We start from the raw sequence: 23,158 nt of genomic DNA, 5'->3' as shown, positions 1-23,158 counted from the left end.
ATGTGACAGGAGTTCAAGCTGGTCATGCAATGCTTCCCTCTGGCTTTTCAAAACACTTCACATTTTAAAAAATACTTTTTTGATAAACGTTTGATAAAAATACTATCAATTCTTGGCTACCATATTTACTGTAATACCTTATGGTTTCCCCCGTTCAGTCAGATCTTTGACAGCGAGGAAGACCTTTATTCACCATTGAAATAACTCCAGGCAATTTTCCTGTTCGCAAAAGACATACTGTTGCTGCTCCTCATGTGTGTTTTCAGTCCAAACAAACAAGTACATTTTCTAATATGTGTGTTATTCAAACATCCAGGAGAACGGGAGTAGTCACACACATGAACTAACTGTGTACACATCTAATGCAAGCAAGAAGAAAGAACACTAAGAAAATATTTCACATGGAGAGAGTCCAAGTGCTTTGGTGGGTTACCACTGGTAATTAACTTGAATTTTTCAGAACTTAATTCGCAAAATAAAGGCCTATTTGCCTATTTTTGATGAACACAAAAGATATTTTAATAAATGATGTTTTTTGACCCATAATGGGTAAATATTGGACAGAAGACATGCTGGGTTAAAAATGACCCAATGTTGGGTTGATGTTATGCAACCATGGGGTATAATAACCCAGCATTGGGTCAACTTTAACCCAAATGTGTGTTCTGTCCAATATTTATGAGTCAAAAATAACCCTGACATTTTTAGAGTGTATGCATTTAAGTAATGATTACTCTAATAAAAAGGTGACTCATAGACCAAACAGCCCAATGTTTATCTTCCTCCATTGTCTAAAAAAATATATACATTTGAAATAGCAATACAACTAAATCCTGCATAAATGTCTGCATAAATTGTTATTTTCTCTTAAATATTTATCATGCACTTGTTTAAGATAAGGTACACATCTGACAACAGAACTATTATGCTTATCATCTTCAAAGTGGTTAACTGAAGCTTATCTACAGTAATAAAGTGGTCCATCATACAACTGGATTGAGTAGTGCTAAAACTTTATAACTGGAGGAAAATTTAAGGTCATGAACTTGAAGTATGTTGTATGTGTGCTATGCTTACATAAATTTTGACAAATAATCAAATAACAGTGTTTATGGCTCGCTCATTTGTTTCTAAGTTTAGTACCTATGGTTTGTCAGAGGTCACATGTAAATGTTCCAGCACCCACACAGATGTATCAGGAACTGTTGAAGCAGACAAAGTGTGATTATAATAAATGTCTGACATTTATTGTTTTATTGTATTCTAAATTTAAACAGAACATATTTAACCGTGATATCTATACTTTTCCCTCTGCACTTTAACCCAGCTCTCACTTTAGTTTTTCCATTGGTTAAGAGGATGTTGTAAGGGATGTAAACTGACTAAACATAATGTACAAGAATCGCTTCACTATTACGATTATTTATGTCTTAACTCCATATAGTGCATTTGAGTGCCCTCAGACCTCCACGGGTCTGTCTTATAAAGTATGTTTGTGTGTTTTTATTTTTTTATTTAAGAGAATGAATAGAAGTCCATTCATTTATTCATATCAAGAGTCATAAAATAAAATCTCAGCTCAGCCTTTATGTTAGTGGTTTAGTGATAGAAATCTTAAAGTTATGTTGGTGATTTAAGCCCTGGACAAACCATGAACAGTCACCACTCTCCTCTGAGTAAACTATCTAAATCCAGGTTGCTTTATGGGTATCATCTTTGTAGGTGTGCTATCACTTTGGATAAAAGCATCTGCTAAACACCTATTTGCTTGACATTCAAGAGTCATAACAGTTTGGGCAATTATAAATGTCCCCTGATTAAATTTGGCTTTTTTCTGTTCTTTGCGATTTTCTTGTTTTTGTTGGAAAAGTTTAGCTTAGCCCTGGCGAGATAAGATGGAGTTTTTAGTTTAAAGTGGGCGGTTGCTCTGATTATTCTGGGATGTTGAGCAGAAAGCACTTTTTGTGTTTCGCCTGCCTGAAGTTCTCAGGCTCCACAAATAGCAACTCCACCCCTAAAAAAACAACCAAACTAAAGTGAACATTTGATTATTATCAGTCAGTTATCAAAGTTCATAAATAAAGTTCATTATCTAGAAATGCAAATATTTCTATCTTTTAAGCAGTCTTTTTTTGTAAAACATTTGTTTTTATTTTACTCTGTAATTTATTGTACACATGTTGCGTTGGTTGCTTATGCCACTTTGCCAAAACGTAAAGTGGTTGCGTCAAACACTTTCCCCTCTGACAATTGTTCTGTTATTCCCTACTTTGGCACTCTGGGTAAAACCTGGCACACCATGTTTTTCATATTGGGTTTGTGTGAAAGACAGTATGTTTGTACTAAATGCATTGGATTCATTATATGTTTTTTTAAGTGTGTGTGTGTGTGTGTGTGTGTTTGGGCGGGAGTGGGGGTGAAGGGTCGGTGTCGTCACTGGCAGTTGAATAATAACACTGCTGTGCTACCAAGGGTACTTTTGTGGGTGTGTCTCCCAAACCTCCCATTTACTGATTACACAGGGGCTCAGTGTTCCTCTCTTAGTCCACATACAGTACACACACACACACATGGTATGAATTAACTAATTTTCCTTTCCTCTACTCAGAAAAAACTCAGAAATCAATGTTAAAATGATAAAAAATGGAGACATGAGAGGGCCACATCTTCTCTATGTGGTTTCGTAGAATCAAGACTCAAGATTAACAGAACATATTTAAATAGTAAATAGCTGCTTGAACAAGACATAATGGCAGTGTTTGCTCACTTACATTTGTTTGCGGATGATGTTCCTTAAGTTGGAGATTTTTTGGAATGGCTAATTGCGCCCTTTACCAGAAAGCAGGGTCTGGATGAGTTTGGCTTGAATGAATTTCCTTTAGAAACAGCTGGTCACTTTGTCTCTTCCTGAGATTAAGTGTCTTGTTCTAGTTTAATGTCCAAAGAACGTAGGCTACTTGAACCTCAGCAAGTTTTGCAATTCCTCTCTTTGGAGAGAACCAATAGCAATGGTATTAATGGACTTTTGTTATTTATATGAACGTTTAGCAGATCACAGGTAAACACACAACACTGTAAACGTGCAGTTTTAAATAGGCTAGTCACGCCAAAACATATTGTGTTCCCTTATTTGCCTTTATATTTACAGTCAATCCCGTCATATTTTGATCCTATCTGTTCTTATTTACACAATGAACTAGCACGTGTTAGTGTTACATATGGCACTCTCTTCTTTCACCGTCACCGCCAGACACATTTTATCCCCTGTGACTATTCTGGTAACATCGACGCTTTCTTTGCCCACCTTCATTACGCCGTCCAGTCGAGCTTCTCGCGTCTTTCTGAAGAGGCGTGTCGTGCCCACGCCGCTCAAATACAACGCTAGACGCGCGCCTGAGTCACACACCGCGTGTCAGACCATAGTGTGAGGTAAGCAGATCAGCACTGCCCACGCCACAGAAGAACATGCGTTTGTGTCGTACCTCATCTACTTCTTTACATTGTGGAAGAGCGCAACTGTCTCATTGTACCCGTCTTATAAAACCGATTCCCCACTTCTACGATTTCTAAGCACCGCTTTGGTGGGAAAAGCCAGAGTTTGGAAATATCTCCGTTCAGCCGTTTGTGAATGATTTACCTGTGTCGGACTAAAAGGGAAGAGTGCATGAGAGGTGAGCGTGCTTTTCTTGTTTTTTCATTGAAATCCCGAAATTATGGACGAACTGGACGCCGTTTAAGCAACTTTACTGTATGAGACTTGGTTCTTATTTCAATATAATGTTTAATTAGACTTTTTATATGCATGTTTTTTATATTTGTCTGCTTGTTGTAATGGAGGCTTGCTGCCATAATTTTCAGTCAAATTGGCTTTAGAAGTCATCATACCATTTAAAAAATGTTTTACTGTTAAATAACAAAATAATTTAAAATTAATATTAAAAATATTAAGTTATAATTACTTCGTTTGATTGTACTTGAAATGTAAGGTAGTTCAAATATTTTATAGTGTAGCTAACAGGCTGATTAATCGAGAATTTACTTTGAAAAATGGGAAAATAAAAGTAATTAATTAATTAATTACATTTTAAAATGACTATAAAAGTAGTTATTTTAATTATTAAATAGCCTACCTATATAACAAGTATTTAAAAAAAATAAAAAATAAACAAATAAAAATTATAAAAGTAAATATTTAAAATTTCCCTTGTGACAACAAACCGTGGGTTGGCTACAGTAACTTGCAAATAGTAGTCAATGCGCCTAAAAACATTGTTACACCTTTTACTATAATAAAGCCATTGTTCATGGACAAAAATGAAAGTCTACTGTTATATATAGCTGACTGGTGCATGAATGGTTTTGTAATGATAATTTACTTACAGGAGATAACCATCAGTAGACTTGCTATATTTGACTACTCCTATCCATATCATCATACATCCTTGTCAGCGGATTAAGCATTGCCAAACACATGCAAATATGATAGTTTACAATATAAAAAAATCTGAAACCCCCCACCCCAATTTCTGCAATTTCAGACAAAGTTCACACAACATGTGCTGTGGGTCAAATGGTTTTCAAAGGCTGTCTAGCAGAGAGGTTTCCTGACATTTGCGTGTGTGTGCTTGGTTAACTATCAGACCATGTCTGGGTCATTTCATGTTTGAGGTTCTCATACTACGTGCATGGTCACACACCATTGTCTTGGAACAAGAAATATTTTAAAGGTGGAGGGATGTCGTCTAAAGCTGTTTCCCGTAGAAAGTTGTATCTTAACAATAGGGATCAGAACTAAAAACAGTTGGAGGTCTGAGCACTGGCCAACATCTCAGGGGATGCTGAAATAATTGAGCAGAAAAAAGAATGAGGAAAAACAATGGTTTGGGCCACATACCCATTATGCAAGATTGAATAGCCTTCTTTGTCCCAAACTTCCCTCTGCGCATTTGGACTTGACTAAATGTCCTTAAGGACCTGTTAATACCTGTGTTTGTTAAAGTAGATGTTTGAAATAGGTGTCTTGTATGTTCAAACATACTAGGTAAATACTTGACTGAGATGCTTGAGCTGAGTACATTTTGAATAGAGAGTATTGGCTTTGCGGTTGTAAAGGTTTGTGTTAGTCTAATGGTCTCAGTTTTGCAATATGTTCATATTTGTGAGTCTTTCTGGATCTGATACTTGGTTGAAACCTAGTTGAACTTAGAGCAGCCTAAACTATACATATATATATATATATTGTAAAACATTGTACAGTAAAATACTGCTGAATTGGACTGGTAAATTACTTCTTGGAGATCCTCCTCCACACACAACTTTTTCACCCTTTTCCCTTTACAAGCCAAGTGTCTCGGGAATCTTACAAATGACAGCTCTTGTTCCTCTTTGCCCACACACACATGTTCCTTGTTTAATATTTAAAGTTGTTGTGCTTCATACTGAATCAGACAGTACGTAAGTGTTGCATCTTAATACGTCATGACTGAAACTGATCCTATACTGAGATTATTGGTGTGGGTTTATTTGTAGGCATCAAAATAATGTGCACGTCATAAAATCAGTGTAGGTGGTCTGTAGTAGCTGCATAATGCGTTTTTGACTACTAAAAAAGCGTCGTCCACTTGTGATCCGATCGACCAAAATTGATTTTTAATCCCAGATGTAAACACTAAACTATTTCTCTAAATATTTTTTTATGTAAAGCAAACTCTCCATGCTGCAAAATGTAAATGTGGTGTGTGTACATTTTAGCGGCATCTAGTGGTAAGTTTGCGAATTGCAACCAACAGCTCAGCCCTCAATTTCAAAACCATATGGAGACTCCATAGGACAAACATGTTGTCGTCTGAAACAACATAGGGAGGAAACGTGCTCTGAAGAACAGTTTGTCCATTTAGGGCTACTTTAGAAATATGTTGGCTACTTCCATGTAAGGGAAAAAAACTGCTCATTCTAAGGTCATAAAATCATAACTGTTCATTATGTAAGGGGTTTATACACCACTGATAATATAGTTATGTATATTATATTGCATTTCTACCAAGAGATCCTTCTAAAGTTACACAATGCACCTTTAATGGCTGTGTGGTTTGCCCTATCTGGTGTCCAATTGTTGTGATTTATTATTTTTGCTAATATCTTTTTCTGTCTGTTTTAGATCTCAAGGCTACACTGTGCTCAACACTGGGAGGCCGGCTGAATAAACCGGAGAAGGATCCCTGTCATTTCAAAAACACCGTCCCCTCACTTTCTTCTCCCACGATGGCCCTTGCCTCCTTCCAACTAATGCAAACTCTAAAGAACTCTCCAGCGGCTTTACGCCGGCGATTTCGCCGCGACCGCACGGAGAGCCTGTCACACGGCGATCCCCTCTTCAAGGTGCACTACCTCGGCACAAAGAAAATATTCTCCCTAGACCTGGAGCAGGCCGAGGACGCCATTGATCGACTGCTAGATGGAGCCCCTGGGAAGCTATCTAAAGATCACGCCCTGGTAGTGCGACCGCGATACGTTGAGGTTAAAGAACTGAGCACGGGAAGACAACTCACAAAGACCTACTTGCAGGACATTGCGTACTGTGCCTCGCACACGGCCAGGCCTAATGTGTTTCTGTACATATGCAGACAGCCTGGTCAGCAGTTGCAGTGCAGGGTTTTCTGGTGCAGTCGGGCAGAAAGGGCAAAAGACATGACTGCCTGCCTGGCGATGTCTTTTCAGCAAGCGCTCAATGACTGGCAGGGTGGGTGCGCCACATTGCCACACGGAGATGGAATCAGTAAAGAACCCGAGATGACTGGTACACCCAGTGCACCCAGAGTATCAACGTTGCCAGCTAGCTTGGGAAAAGGTATGTTTAATAAGATGCAGTTTATTGGGATCTGGTAAATGGTAGAATACTGGGACTCAGATTAATGGTAATCTTATGTGTGCTTTTAGATAATAAAATGGGTATTCCTGAGGGATAGTTCACCCAAAATAAAAATTCTGTGATCATTTACTCACTCTCATGTTACAAACTTGTATACATTTCTTTGTTCTGATGAACATGAAGGAGGATATTTTAAGGAATGTTTGTAACCAAACCGATCATGAGCCCCAATCACCTTCCATAGTAGGATAAAATAATACTATGGAAGTAAATGGGGCTCATGATCGGTTAGGTTACAAACATTCATGAAAATGTATTTCTATTTCTTTAAAGTTAAACTACAGCACTTTATTTGATGAAAATAATTGAATTCCACTATTTTTAATTCCAACATTTTTGACATTTGTGTTACAGTTCGTTGGAAGAAAAGAGGTTCAGTATCCCGCAGTCCTCTCCGTGCCATCAGCAGACGAGGTTCTGCCAGTGACAACTGGCATTGAGGACCACAACACATTGGCTTTGTAATGAGTGGGAATTTTCAGCATAAATGTGAGAAACTGAAACCTGATGGAACTTTTGAACTCTGGCAGAAATGTCACCTCCTTAATGCAAGGTGGTGCAGAGTCTGTGTTTTAAATGGCATTTGAGGTTATTGATTCACCAAAATAATGCTTTCAGTTTAGAAAGTTCATGGGGTCACGTTGGTTTCACATCACAGCACGATACCATACTTGTCTATACCCATAATGGACAAAATCAAAGCTGACATCTGGGTTAGACCTGTATCTATCAATAAAGCAAGTATAGGCTTTTAAAGCTATATACAGTATGTATCACAGAGTTAAGTGTTTATAGTCAACAGTTCTCCTCGCACATACACGTCACATGTCTGAGTACACATGTCTGGTAAGTGTGTGAATGTGAGTGATGAACAGTGAAACAGTGTAGTGTTTGTTTGTATTGGGATGTGTGTGGGAAGTGGGTGGATGCATGACGGTAAACTGGTGCAGGAGCAGGGGATAACGATAGCACAAGCTTTCTGAGAGATTTATTTTTCAACAAACAAAAATGTTTCTCACACGTCCAAATATCAACATTTTTTTTTTACTGAAATTTTTATAATGTTGAATTTGTGTGTTAATACAATGTAGATTTATTTGACATTAATACCAGCTTGTTCATCAGGAGTGATTTTAACTTGAAATTCATAGTCAAATCCTGGCTCTGCGTTTGCCATGTCAATTTTATTTCGCTTTTGATTCATGCAAGCATAGCTTCTAGTCATAAGAGATAAAGAATAGTAGTTATGCTGTGTGCTCTTAATATGGGAACACTGTGTGTTACCATGCACTTGCATAGCAGCATCATTCCCACCTCCCAATAGCCTTTCTCCCATTTTTTTCCAATTATTTAAAGACATGCAGTATTGAAGTACAGTGTAGTACAAACATGTATATTTTTCAGGGACTTAAAGTTATTTAGACTAAGAAAGCTTTTTATCTTGCTTGGTTTATGCAACTAAGTATTTTGAATAGAGGCATCCTACATTGTATGGTTGGTACAATTGGCTTTTTTATTTTACTGATGCTGTTTTATATATGATCACTGAGAGTTATCATATGTAGGTAACTAAACAGTACATCATGGTGTTAAAGATTATGCCCGATGTTTTGGGTTAGTCAAGCCAACATTTCTTTCATTTTAATCTTATGGATTTTATTTAAGCCATATAAATTGCTTCACGCACTACAACGACATCAGATCTTTTCTTGGATCTGTTGTGTCAGCTTTTTAAGGTGTTTGATATTCAATGAATGTTCTTGTACCTTATTTTAAATGTCTGTTTGTATATTTAAATATTAAATGTATTTTATTGAATATTAAACTTTTTATATTTTAAATATTTGTGTCTGTCATACATTTTCTTGTTTATTGGTGGGCACAAACTTCTCTTATAAAGCCCACTTCCATTACATATCAAAGTTCTTAAAGAGAAAGTATTCACTGTTAGTCATGGGGCACACACATTTTACTGCAAATGATAAAAATTCCCCTGTCTGATTTGATAACTTCCCAGACAAATATTTGGCTCAAGAAAACATAAATTAAATACCATTAAGGAATAATGGATGAAGTGGGTTATTGGGAAAGACATAAAGATGAAACATTTTACAAAATGTAATGTTTAGTTTCCCAAGTCGAATGATTAAAGGAATGAACTTTGAAAGCTGTTCCATGTTTATATTTTATTTTATTTATCATCTGGAGATTCTTCTCGTAAGGAACTTGTAGTGTTGTCATCACTTCTAAATCTCTGGACCTCGGTGAGACTTTGAAAGTGAAGCTGTCTCAATGGCTTCAACTCCGCCACCACTAAAATAGAGTAGAAGGTAGAAGAAACTAAGTGGATTAGGTCACAAGGAAAAATCCATCGTAAGACTTCGCCAGTTCTGTTTTTGTTTCGTTTCTCATTGACTCACACCGTTTATCTTAAAACGCTCAATGATAAAAACTTCAAGTGTTTGGCTCATGGATTTCCCGGACCAGAAATGTTCAAAGGAAAGCAACAACATGCTTACCTAGATCATAGAAGGTTTCCTCTCGATTTCCCTGAACTACAATCATCTCCAGGAAGTTCAGGAGGGCCCCTGTGACCAGGAAGCGTTCTGGGAGGGAAAGGGTTTGGAGGTAGCGCATATCTAGAGAGAATGGGTTGTCAGGAGGTGGCATGGTGCAGAGTCCCACTAATTCATTCACAATATCCCAGACATGAGTTCCTATGAAAGGAGCACAGTATAAAGTGATTGGACAATACTGCAGATAAAGAGATGTATATAACCAAATATGAAAAACACTGGATCAAAAACTATTAGCAATTAAAGGCGGAGTGCACAATGTTTGAAATCCAGTGTTGATATTTGAAATCAACCAAACAATCACGCCCCTACCCCAATAGAATCTGGACCTTCTTTTGATAGACCCGCCCCACACATACGCAATCCAGGCAACGATGTCGGTTGAAGACACGCCCTTTACTGCTGATTGGCTACAAGCATGTTTTGGTAGTCGCCCCGACTCCCTTTTCCAAAGTGTTTTTCAGAAATTGTGCACTCCGCCTTTAACAACATGCTAAATGTTAGATATGACGTTTCTTTGCTGAAAGTAGTTTTATGTGTATCTGTTTATGTGTGTCATATACATGTCATTAAAATGGACACATACACTTTAATCTATATTTGAAGAGCTCAGATACAAAACCCTGTAAGAACGTTTGTGATGTTTTCTTGTTAATGTTTATCACTCTGAAAAGCCTGAGACCAAGATAAAGCGGATTTTAAGCTAAAGTATTTGATGAACATTCAATACATGTATCTCATTTTTGACAGAGATGGCGTTTATTGGCTTTTGCATCTGAGCTCCTCATATATACATATTAATCTTTGGCACATATGTCTAATTAAAGCTGAAAATAGGAAAAATACAAAAACAAAACCTTCTGATGTTGAAACCCAGTTTGTGATGGACTTAAGCTTCATTGGTGTATCTTTAACCAGAGTATCAGTTCCCCCGATGTTTACCAGGCGTTCATGATTAGATCGAATCCAAGCATAAGGTTGCCCATACTTGGCATAGCCAGCTAACAGGAACAGGGTGCAGTTGATTTCCTGTAATGAAAGGAAATTTTGTCTGGAAGTCTTGACCAGTGGAGGACAATCAGGAATATTGTATTGAATTCTTATAGTAAGCAAAAGTGTTTTCATTTAGTTATAGAACAATATCACAATAGAACATTATTTCAGATTTGCTCCCAGAATGCTCCCCACTCTAGTCTTTATATTAATTTACATGTGTGCCACCACACATCATCAATATTAGGAAATTCCTAATCTGCGAATTGCACAATGGCATGTGATGTCTGTGAAATAAAAAACAAATGATTGCATACAGGAACAGCAATCTCTCTCTCACTGGGTGAAGCTGGGAGAAGATGAGAATCGCCACTCCTTTAAAAGAATATAAAAACAATCAATGTACAGCTCCTATGTTTTGTGTATTGGCTGCTGTCCAATTACAAAGCGTTTTCTCCACCTGCTTGGAGTTTGCTGTTGTGTGCTTGGTGGCGTTTTCTCCTTAGCTTGTAGAAGTGGCCCTTCTACAGCCAAAGGGGAGCTGGCATAGTCACTGTCCAGACTGTAGCTGCTACTGCATGTTGTACTGGTAAAGTTGGAGGCCACAGACACGGCAAACCCAGGAGAACGCCATCTCTGTAAAGAAAAAAGATATTTCTCATCAAATTGTATAATTTTTTTCTAACAGAATGGCACAGTTGGCTCTCTCCGCATATTATAGACATTGTAATGTTTTTTTAAATGTCTTTTCTTGGTATATTTGCTGTATAGTTTTTGGGTAAGGTTTTGCAATGTAGAGTTGGTTTGTACAGTTATTTATTTTTGCTACAGAAGAGTTAATGATTGATATTATTATAACTAATGTCATTCAACAACAATATAAGGAAGTAGGGATTAATACTTTCAATTTGGTGTCCATTTTTTGGTCAAAATCAGCTATCAACAAGAATCTTAACAAGTAGAAGGAGAGCGAGAAAGAATAATGACAATGAAAGAGATCTGAAAAACGAACAACTTACTGACCAAGTCCTCATTCACAACAGTCAGCAGAAGTTCTTCTCTCCCTCTCAGCCAAGGCTGAAAATAATGAAAGCCCTAAATACACATAAACATACAACAACAATGACATTATTTCTTAATTATTTCATGTTTCTTGTATTTTGATGAAGTGGTAAATATAATGAAACATTCACCTGTAAAGACCCGAGTATTGCAAGTTCAGACAGGAAGTGCTGAAGTCTCTTCTTTTGTTCTTTTTCTTTCATCTATTTACCACAAAATGCAAAAAATACAAAACTGTTTTGATTAAAGCACACTTGTTTAACAACATTTTGTTTATAACGTTCATATGTTTTAAATAACAGACTTTGATGACAATACATTAACTACAGGAAACGTTTCGCCGTTACTAGGCAACGGGAGCCAAACCTATTTATAGTCATTTTGCCCTGCGATGGGTGGGAAGAATGTACATAAAACCTATCACTGTAGTATATGAGTTTACAAATACCGTTTACTACGGATACATATTTTCGACCTCTTCTACACCGGCTTGTCGAGAAGTTCAGTCGATACATTTATTAATGTCGCAATAAATTAAGAGCATTTTCATATACTTACGCTGGAGCTCATGTTTATATGCACGCTGGCAGAATAACAAACCAATCAGTTGTGAATTGGATTCATTTAAATTCAGAAAAATGTCTGCAAGAACGCCGTCACGCCTTAAATCCACATCCCACAACCATTTAACATATTCTACGTGCTGTCACCTTTGGAAAAATTTATAAAAGCAACCAGATCTTCCCCATGTTTATCAGCGGCAAGATCGTCCATGAGTTTAGATGTATGGACATTAAAATCCTATTTTTGATTTCTCACACTTCACATGGTGCAGATGCGTCGACCGCGCAAGGGATCATCTGCATGGTGCGTTCTTAAAGACAAACGCAAAAATCATATTCCCATCATTTTATAAGCGCTGAAAACATGTGCGAATGTGATCAACGGAATCAAATTATAAAATTCATGGTTGATGTGGTAAACCTCTTTTGTTTGCGATCATGTAGCCTGGGTTTGTTTAATGATCCTGTAAATACAGAGAACTATTGTGAAGCATTCGTTTAGCATTGCAAAGTCGTTTTTTATAGTTGTTATGAGACTTGTTTTGAGACTTTACCAGTCCAACAATTTAAAATGACAAATCTGTATGTGTTGACTAAAACTGGACATTTGGCTGTTAGTCACAAAAATAAGCTATGACTCCATTGTACAAATCAAGTTCAGTGATGTCACCTTGGTCGCACAACAGGAAGTGAAAACAATGCTGCCAGAAAAACACTGCATGGTGGAATGTACATTGTCTGAGGAGATACAAATATGTTCTCTGGTAGACACACAGTACTTTCTGTTTTAGTCAGAATTGTCCTGCTGTTAGCAGATACACTGTTGCAACGTATGTCACTGATTTATTTTAATAAAGTGTATCTAATCCACTTCTCAGAATATTACATTGAAGTGCAATGTGTGTTTCCACCAGGGACGGATTATGGCGATGATGTGCCCTGGGCAGGGATGTCTCAAAGGCCCCCCTTTACCAATTTTTTGGGCAACAGCGTTGCACCTGTATGCACAGGGCTCAAGTGTTGGTTCGCCTCTGCCTGTATGCCCCATTTTACAGGATTAACAATGGCACTAATACACGGGGAGAGAATGCACACAATATTCTGTACTTTCACACCACATATTGGTTTATTTATATCTTACCAGTATCTGTCAACATACAACATACTGTACAACATACTCAATCAAAAAGATTCTGACCTCTCCAAATCATATCACAGGAGAAGATTCCATAAATATTTTACATTTCTACATTTAGCAGACATTTCATTACATTTCAGGTGTAACAGTCGTTCACCACAGGCATTTAGGGGCTGGAAACACCAAAACTTTTAAACGCGGCTGAAAATGCCTTGAGGACGCCGAATGCCAGCTGTTTTTCAGCCGAGCGCTTTGGTAGCTGTGATACTTCAGCTGTAAGCCGGTTGGTTGCTGTGGTAATGTCCCGCCCCTCCTCCGCTGTAATTGGACGGCCGTGTGAGAACTGACATTGACGAGCGGAGATTTCACTCAAAGTTGAATATTTTTGAACTCTCAGGGGTTGTGTACACCAAAACTTTTACGCCCGCGGCCGGCGCATGTTTTCACACAATTTTACTGAACATAAAATTAAAATTAAAATATTTATTTGAAAATAATAGACACAGTAAATTTGACAGGGCCCCCTGCTGGCCCAGTGCCCTGGGCAAGTGCCCAGCAGGCCCGTGCGTTAATCCGTGCCTGGTTTCCACCATATATTTTTACTTTCTCATCATCTTAAATAAACTGCTGAACTTTTAGGGTTTTATATAGAAATTGGGTCGCAATTGTTAAAAGCTTATGTTTTATTAAGAGATACTGCATTTACATTTTTTTGTCTCGTTATGTTATCAGATTTTTTTTTTTATTATTTCATTATTTATTATCATTTTTAATTCTCACGCAGTTTCTCATGTCTGATGAGGAATATTAAAGTGTAATAGAAAACAAAATAGCTTAGGCTATACTCAGAAATATCTTAAAGAAATTACAATTTTGGACAGTGTGTCTGTCAAGCTTCAACCAAGTCTGCAAGTGGCCTGACACCGAATACAATAAGCACAAAAGCTGAACAGCTTTCTCAATACCTCGCCGGGCGCAGTGGCGCGCGCCTGTAATCCAAGCTACTGGGAGGCTGAGTCTGGTGGATCGTTTGAGCTCAGGGGTTCTGGGCTGCAGTGGGCTATGCCGATCGGGTGTCCACGCTAAATTCGGTATCGATATGGTGCTCCTGGGGGAGCCCTGGACCGCCAGGTCGTCTAAGGAGGGGTGAACCGGCCCAGGTCGGAAACGGAGCAGGTCAAAGCCCCCGTGCCGATCAGTAGTGGGATTGCGCCTGTGAATAGGCGCTGCAGTGCAGCTTGTGCAATAAAGCGGGACCCAGACTTTTGTGTTCACCCCCATTTTTTGACTAACTTTCTTACGTTATTCAAAATAGAAAAAGAAAAATGAAGAACGAGAATATAAGTTTAATTAAAGACTTTACTTTTATCTTTTCAATTGAACATCATAGCTGGTTTAACGACACAATGCAAATGCTTTAGCGCCTCCCTCTGGAGGATATGTGACATTTCCGTATAGGATCCATAACTGCATCTCATGACCAAGAGGGGGAGCCCGAGACACGATATTTGATTTGCAGGACACAAGAAGTTACGGGAAGTCTTCATAAAAAAGACACAAGCATGCAACAGATCAGGAAACACACATGGAAATATAGAAATACACATAGATGCACATACACACAAATGGCAACACATGCTGGTCAAACCTGTAAATATAATGAAAACACAGGTAATGATATTTGTAACTGATTGCAAAAATGTTCAGGAAGTGTAATCTATTAAATGTAATCTAATCATACTGCACCACTAAACAAAAATTTTATGTATGCTTCTGTTTGTTTTATGGATAAATGGATAATCAGGCAAGTTAGGGACAATTAATAATTATTCTACCTTTTTATTAAACACATGGGATCACAAATGATACTTACATGATCAAATTAACCCCCCCAAAAATGTAGAATTGTTTTTTTTTAAAAAACAATCTCATTGTATTTTACCCGAGGACACGGGTTTATTGTGTGTTAGTCGGGACACGTGTAAATTCACACCACAGTCCATTAAAACTGTAAATGGCAAAATAATACTAATAAATATATATATATATATATTAATGCACATTCGCAGTTTTAGGTGCTTCCCTTTTCAACAAACTCGGTGTAAAACTTTGATTTCATCCACTATATAGCGCGCGCTCAGTGCTGTATGATCATAACGACGACTGATCATAAAATATCTCGCCGGGCGCAGTGGCGCGCGCCTGTAATCCAAGCTACTGGGAGGCTGAGTCTGGTGGATCGTTTGAGCTCAGGGGTTCTGGGCTGCAGTGGGCTATGCCGATCGGGTGTCCACACTAAGTTCGGTATCGATATGGTGCTCCTGGGGGAGCCCTGGACCGCCAGGTCGTCTAAGGAGGGGTGAACCGGCCCAGGTCGGAAACGGAGCAGGTCAAAGCCCCCGTGCCGATCAGTAGTGGGATCGCGCCTGTGAATAGGCGCTGCAGTGCAGCTTGTGCAATAAAGCGGGACCCAGACTTTTGTGTTTACCCCCATCTTTTGACTAACTTTCTTACGTTATTCAAAATAGAAAAAGAAAAATGAACAACGATAATATAAGTTTAATTAAAGACTTTACTTTTATCTTTTCAATTGAACATCATAGCTGGTTTAACGACACAATGCAAATGCTTTAGCGCCTCCCTCTGGAGGATATGTGACATTTCCGTATAGGATCCATAACGGCATCTCATGACCAAGAGGGGGAGCCCGAGACACGATATTTGATTTGCAGGACACAAGAAGTTACGGGAAAAGTCTTCATAAAAAAGACACAAGCATGCAACAGATCAGGAAACACACATGGAAATATAGAAATACACATAGATGCACATACGCACAAATGACACATGCTGGTCAAACCTGTAAATATAATGAAAACACAGGTAATGATATTTGTAACTGATTGCAAAATTGTTCAGGAAGTGTAATCTATTAAATGTAATCTAATCATACTGCACAACTAAACAATAATGGTATGTATGCTTCTTTTTGTTTTGTGGATAAATGGATAATCAGGCAAGTGGGGACAATTAATAATTATTCTACATTTTTATTAAACACATGGGTTCATAAATTATACTTACATGATCAAATTAACCCCCCCAAAAAATTAGAATTGTTTTTTTTTAAACAATCTCATTGTATTTTACCCGAGGACACGGGTTTATTGTGTGTCAGTCGGGACACGTGTAAATGCACACCACAGTCCATCAAAACTGTAAATGGTAAAATAATACTGATATATATATATATATATATATATATATATATATATATATATATATATATATATATATATATATATATATATATTTATATATATTAATGCACATTCGCAGTTTTAGGTGCTTCCCTTTTCAACAAACTCGATACTTCATACACTAGATAGCGCGCGCTCAGTGCTGTATAATCATAACGACGGCAGATCATCAAAACTCTCGCCGGGCGCAGTGGCGCGCGCCTGTAATCCAAGCTACTGGGAGGCTGAGTCTGGTGGATCGTTTGAGCTCAGGGGTTCTGGGCTGCAGTGGGCTATGCCGATCGGGTGTCCACGCTAAGTTCGGTATCGATATGGTGCTCCTGGGGGAGCCCTGGACCGCCAGGTCGTCTAAGGAGGGGTGAACCGGCCCAGGTCGGAAACGGAGCAGGTCAAAGCCCCCGTGCCGATCAGTAGTGGGATTGCGCCTGTGAATAGGCGCTGCAGTGCAGCTTGTGCAATAAAGCGGGACCCAGACTTTTGTGTTCACCCCCATTTTTTGACTAACTTTCTTACGTTATTCAAAATAGAAAAAGAAAAATGAAGAACGATAATGAAAGTTTAATTAAAGACTTTACGTTTATCTTTTCAATTGAACTTCCTAGTTGGTTTAACGTCACAATGCAAATGCTTTAGCGCCTCCCTCTGGAAGATATGTGACATTTCCGTATAGGATCCATAACTGCATCTCATGACCAAGAGGGAGAGCCCGAGACACGATATTTGACTATGCATAACATTTGCAGGACACAAGAAGTTACGGGAAAAGTCTTCATAAAAAAGACACAAGGACGCAACAGATCAGAAAACACACATGGGAATATAGAAATACACATAGATGCACATACGCACAAATGGCAACACATGCTGGTCAAACCAGTAAATATAATGAAAACACAGGTAATGATATTTGTAACTGATTGCAAAAATGTTCAGGAAGTGTAATCTATTTAATGTAATCTAATCATACTGCGCCACTAAACAAGAATGGTATGGTATGTATGCTTCTGTTTGTTTTATGGATAAATGGATAATCAGGCAAGTTAGGGACAATTAATAATTATTCTACCTTTTTATTAAACACATGGGTTCACAAATGATACTTACATGATCAAATTAACCCCCCCAAAAATGTAGAATTGTTTTTTTTAAACAATCTCGAGGACACGGGTTTATTGTGTGACAGTCGGGACACGTGTAAATGCACACCACAGTCCTATAAAACTGTAAATGGTAAAATAATACTAATAAATATATATATATATATATTAATGCACATTCGCAGTTTTAGGTGCTTCCCTTTTCAACAAACTCGGTGTAAAACTTTGATTTCATCCACTAGATAGCGCGCGCTCAGTGCTGTATGATCATAACGACGACTGATCATAAAATATCTCGCCGGGCGCAGTGGCGCGCGCCTGTAATCCAAGCTACTGGGAGGCTGAGTCTGGTGGATCGTTTGAGCTCAGGGGTTCTGGGCTGCAGTGGGCTATGCCGATCGGGTGTCCACACTAAGTTCGGTATCGATATGGTGCTCCTGGGGGAGCCCTGGACCGCCAGGTCGTCTAAGGAGGGGTGAACCGGCCCAGGTCGGAAACGGAGCAGGTCAAAGCCCCCGTGCCGATCAGTAGTGGGATTGCGCCTGTGAATAGGCGCTGCAGTGCAGCTTGTGCAATAAAGCGGGACCCAGACTTTTGTGTTCACCCCCATTTTTTGACTAACTTTCTTACGTTATTCAAAATAGAAAAAGAAAAATGAAGAACGATAATATAAGTTTAATTAAAGACTTTACTTTTATCTTTTCAATTGAACATCATAGCTGGTTTAACGACACAATGCAAATGCTTTAGCGCCTCCCTCTGGAGGATATGTGACATTTCCGTATAGGATCCATAACGGCATCTCATGACCAAGAGGGGGAGCCCGAGACACGATATTGGATTTGCAGGACACAAGAAGTTACGGGAAAAGTCTTCATAAAAAAGACACAAGCATGCAACAGATCAGGAAACACACATGGAAATATAGAAATACACATAGATGCACATACACACAAATGGCAACACATGCTGGTCAAACCTGTAAATATAATGAAAACACAGGTAATGATATTTGTAACTGATTGCAAAATTGTTCAGGAAGTGTAATCTATTAAATGTAATCTAATCATACTGCACAACTAAACAATAATGGTATGTATGCTTCTTTTTGTTTTATGGATAAATGGATAATCAGGCAAGTTAGGGACAATTAATAATTATTCTACCTTTTTATTAAACACATGGGTCCACAAATGATACTTACATGATCAAATTAACCCCCCAAAAATGTAGAATTGTTTTTTTTTAAAAACAATCTCATTGTATTTTACCCGAGGACACGGGTTTATTGTGTGTCAGTCGGGACACGTGTAAATGCACACCACAGTCCATTAAAACTGTAAATGGTAAAATAATACTAATAAATATATATATATATATATTAATGAATTTTTTTTTTAAACAATCTCATTGTATTTTACCCGAGGACACGGGTTTATTGTGTGACAGTCGGGACACGTGTAAATGCACACCACAGTCCATTAAAACTGTAAATGGTAAAATAATACTAATAAATATATATATATATATATTAATGAATTTTTTTTTAAACAATCTCATTGTATTTTACCCGAGGACACGGGTTTATTGTGTGTCAGTCGGGACACGTGTAAATGCACACCACAGTCCATTAAAACTGTAAATGGTAAAATAATACTAATAAATATATATATATATATATTAATGAATTTTTTTTTAAACAATCTCATTGTATTTTACCCGAGGACACGGGTTTATTGTGTGACAGTCGGGACACGTGTAAATGCACACCACAGTCCATTAAAACTGTAAATGGTAAAATAATACTAATATATATATATATATATATATATATATATATATATATATATATATATACATATATATATATATATATATATATTAATGATTTTTTTTTTAAACAATCTCATTGTATTTTACCCGAGGACACGGGTTTATTGTGTGACAGTCGGGACACGTGTAAATGCACACCACAGTCCCTTAAAACTGTAAATGGTAAAATAATACTAATAAATATATATATATATATATATATATATATATATATATATATATATATATATAAATGCACATTCGCAGTTTTAGGTGCTTCCCTTTTCAACAAACTCGGTACTTCATACACTAGATAGCGCGCGCTCAGTGCTGTTTAATCATAACGACGGCTGATCATAAAATATCTCGCCGGGCGCAGTGGCGCGCGCCTGTAATCCAAGCTACTGGGAGGCTGAGTCTGGTGGATCGTTTGAGCTCAGGGGTTCTGGGCTGCAGTGGGCTATGCCGATCGGGTGTCCACACTAAGTTCGGTATCGATATGGTGCTCCTGGGGGAGCCCTGGACCGCCAGGTCGTCTAAGGAGGGGTGAACCGGCCCAGGTCGGAAACGGAGCAGGTCAAAGCCCCCGTGCCGATCAGTAGTGGGATCGCGCCTGTGAATAGGCGCTGCAGTGCAGCTTGTGCAATAAAGCGGGACCTAGACTTTTGTGTTTACCCCCATCTTTTGACTAACTTTCTTACGTTATTCAAAATAGAAAAAGAAAAATGAACAACGATAATGAAAGTTTAATTAAAGACTTTACGTTTATCTTTTCAATTGAACCTCCTAGCTGGTTTAACGCCACAATGCAAATGCTTTAGCGCCTCCCTCTGGAAGATATGTGACATTTCCGTATAGGATCCATAACGGCATCTCATGACCAAGAGGGGGAGCCCGAGACACGATATTTGACTATACATAACATTTGCAGGACACAAGAAGTTACGGGAAAAGTCTTCATAAAAAAGACACAAGCACGCAACAGATCAGGAAACACATGGAAATATAGAAATGCACATACACACAAATGGCAACACATGCTGGTCAAATCTGTAAATATAATGAAAACACAGGTAATGATATTTGTAACTGATTGCAAAATTGTTCAGGAAGTGTAATCTATTAAGTGAAATCTAATCATACTGCACCACTAAACAAGAATGGGATGTATGCTTCTTTTTGTTTTATGGATAAATGGATAATCAGGCAAGTTAGGGACAATTAATAATTATTCTACCTTTTTATTAAACACATGGGTTCACAAATGATACTTACATGATCAAATTAACCGGCCCAGGTCGGAAACGGAGCAGGTCAAAGCCCCCGTGCCGATCAGTAGTGGGATCGCGCCTGTGAATAGGCGCTGCAGTGCAGCTTGAGCAATATAGCGAGACCCAGACTTTTGTGTTTACCATTATTCTGTAACTATTATTTACAGTCACAAACAAACTACAAAATAACATCAGGCAACAAAATTTAAATACACATTTTAAGCTTATCTTATTTCCAAACTGACCCTCCAATATCTGGGCTTACAACGTCAAAATGCAACATTTCTGCGCCTCACTCTAGAAAATTGGTGAAATTCCTTTTTAGGATGCATCTCAGAAGTCACCTAAAAATATAGATGCTATAGAAAAAAAACACATTATTGGGCCGGTTTCCTGGACAGGAATTAGACTAGTCCTAGACTAAAATAAATGTAAGAGCTGTCCAAACTGAAAACAAATTGCACTGACATATCTAAAAATACATCAGTTCCAATTGTTTTGCCTCAGGCACGTTTGTTAAAAGTAGTTATATTTCATAATTAAACTAAGGCCTAGTCCTGGCTTAAGGTAATCCCTTTCCAGGAAACCAGAAATTATTAAGTACAAACCATCTAATAGTGTTCATAAATCATTTAAACAGCATGCAAATTGTTGGCACATTGCTTCATAACATGAAGGTCTGTGGTTCAAACCCTGGTTAGGTCAGGTGGCCTTTCTTTGTGGAGTTTGCATGTTCTCCCTATTCATCTTAGGTTTACTTTGTGTACTCTGGTTTCCTCCAACAAGGAGAAACAAACAAAATCAGATATTCTTGTGTTTATATTCTCTAGGCCTCTCATCTATGTTGGTCTTTTTGTCTTCATTTCATAACCCAATGCATTGTTAAGTGCCATTTAACAGTTTTTTGTTTTGGTCACTTTTAGCAAATAGGCTGATGGCTGCAGACTTCACTGGAGGACTCCTGCATGAATTAATAAACTGGGCATTTTATTGTTTCTTACTTTGTAATAAAGTATATACTCTTAGATATAATCAAAATTATTGAAATATTGAATACATTGAATCTCACCATCATAAAATACTATTCAAAGTGTTGGACAAAATCCCTTTTTCACTGCTGCTATTGTTTAGACCGGACACAGTTGCTGCGTGGCACACATTGCCAACCATTCTTCAATGCCACCACCAACCTAGCCTTGGACACCTGATGTCCTGCAGGCTCAGATTTTTATTAGACATCCTTTTTATACTTTTCTTTACAGATGATGACAGGTGGGCAAGAAAGAGACAGATGAAACTAACTTGAATTAATTTATTCTTTTTTAAGAACATTTTTGGTTTTATATTCTATGTATGGTCTGACTAGAATATTGTATGGTCTAAATTTAGAGTATTGGTAAATATTCTAATAGTTTCAAAAGTCTCTTATCCCCTTCTGACATCTCAAGGGGAGCCAAATTTCAATGAGCTATTATTTCACATGCTTGCAGAGAATGGTTTACCAAAACTAAGTTACTGGGTTGTTCTTTTTCACAATTTTAAGTTGATAGAAGCACTGGCGACCCAATTATAGCACTTTAATTTGAAAAAAAGTCAGATTTTCATGATATATCCCCTTTAAAACAAGATACACACTTGACATGATAGTGTTTGAATGTGTGACATGAAGTGTGTACAAGGTCTCCTGGGAAGAAATGGTGACTGTTTGGTGTGATCTTGGATATTGCAAAGGACAGTATGATGGCTAACATATATCTTTATGATGCACATATAAAAGACGTTCGATTTCTGTTGTTTTAGTGTGTGTTTTGGCTATGCCAAATTGGGTTGGGTTTTAGCTGAAACAAAATGAGCTAATCATCCAAAGACCAATTACAGGTGCATTTTTGTCTATCTATTGATCATTCATCAGTCTACCTAAAAATCACATTTTGTATGGTCCTCTGCTGCCACCTTGTATTGCATATTTGCTGATATTATTACATTATGCTGATTTTGCTTGTGTGCTATTGCTTTACTATTAAATTAAAGACCTGTGCAGTGCAATTATGATTGCATTAGCTTTTCAAACACATTCAAGTGCACATACTGGTGGTAGTGTTTTGTTTTTCTATAAACTATGCAGCTGTGTGCATGTAATCTTTCTTTACAGCAGGCCTTAAAATGTTGAATGCATTGTTTGACAAATTGTGGAAACAGCAAGCTGTATAGGAGCGGTTTCCCAGACAGGGATTAGACTAGTTTTAGGCCCTGTTTACACATAAATGGTTATTTAAAAAAACGGAGACATTTCTCTTCGTTTGCGCCCTTCGTTTACTCGCAAACAGAGAACTCGCCTCTTAATCCAATTCTTTCTAAAAACTCCGGCCAGAGTGGAGATTTGGAAAATCTTCGGTTACACGGTTGCATGTAAACTGAGACAAACGGATGTTTAGGCAGCCAACGTCGCAGTACGTGC

At 37.9% G+C, this 23,158-nt stretch overlaps 2 protein-coding genes across 5 annotated transcripts; one reads left to right on the top strand and one right to left on the bottom strand.

The window, feature by feature from the left end:
• Window positions 1-3,304: 3,304 nt before the first annotated feature.
• LOC135730706 (uncharacterized) lies at window positions 3,305-8,769 on the top strand. Its single transcript, XM_065248602.2, has 3 exons — window positions 3,305-3,671; window positions 6,158-6,847; window positions 7,283-8,769. The coding sequence occupies exons 1-3, from the start codon at window positions 3,629-3,631 to the stop codon at window positions 7,366-7,368; spliced, it is 819 nt and encodes a 272-aa protein (XP_065104674.1). The 5' UTR covers window positions 3,305-3,628; the 3' UTR covers window positions 7,369-8,769.
• A 119-nt stretch (window positions 8,770-8,888) lies between these two features.
• Window positions 8,889-14,517, bottom strand: LOC135730705 (uncharacterized). 4 transcript variants are annotated; one of them, XM_065248600.2, is made up of 8 exons: window positions 14,226-14,517; window positions 11,691-11,762; window positions 11,521-11,592; window positions 10,958-11,133; window positions 10,815-10,872; window positions 10,362-10,533; window positions 9,448-9,645; window positions 8,889-9,241 (listed from the first exon to the last, which is right to left on the bottom strand). In XM_065248600.2, the coding sequence occupies exons 2-8, from the start codon at window positions 11,760-11,762 to the stop codon at window positions 9,120-9,122; spliced, it is 870 nt and encodes a 289-aa protein (XP_065104672.1). In that variant the 5' UTR covers window positions 14,226-14,517; the 3' UTR covers window positions 8,889-9,119. The 4 variants fall into 4 exon arrangements, with proteins under 4 accessions (XP_065104672.1, XP_065104670.1, XP_065104671.1 ...); XM_065248598.2 differs by lacking the exon at window positions 14,226-14,517 and adding an exon at window positions 12,118-12,415; XM_065248599.2 differs by lacking the exon at window positions 14,226-14,517 and adding an exon at window positions 12,270-12,415.
• Between the last annotated feature and the right edge of the window lie 8,641 nt (window positions 14,518-23,158).

Source organism: Paramisgurnus dabryanus, chromosome 2 (genome assembly GCF_030506205.2).
Source record: "Paramisgurnus dabryanus chromosome 2, PD_genome_1.1, whole genome shotgun sequence".
Taxonomy (NCBI): Eukaryota; Metazoa; Chordata; class Actinopteri; order Cypriniformes; family Cobitidae; genus Paramisgurnus; species Paramisgurnus dabryanus.
This window is presented reverse-complemented; position numbering and strand designations above follow the sequence as displayed.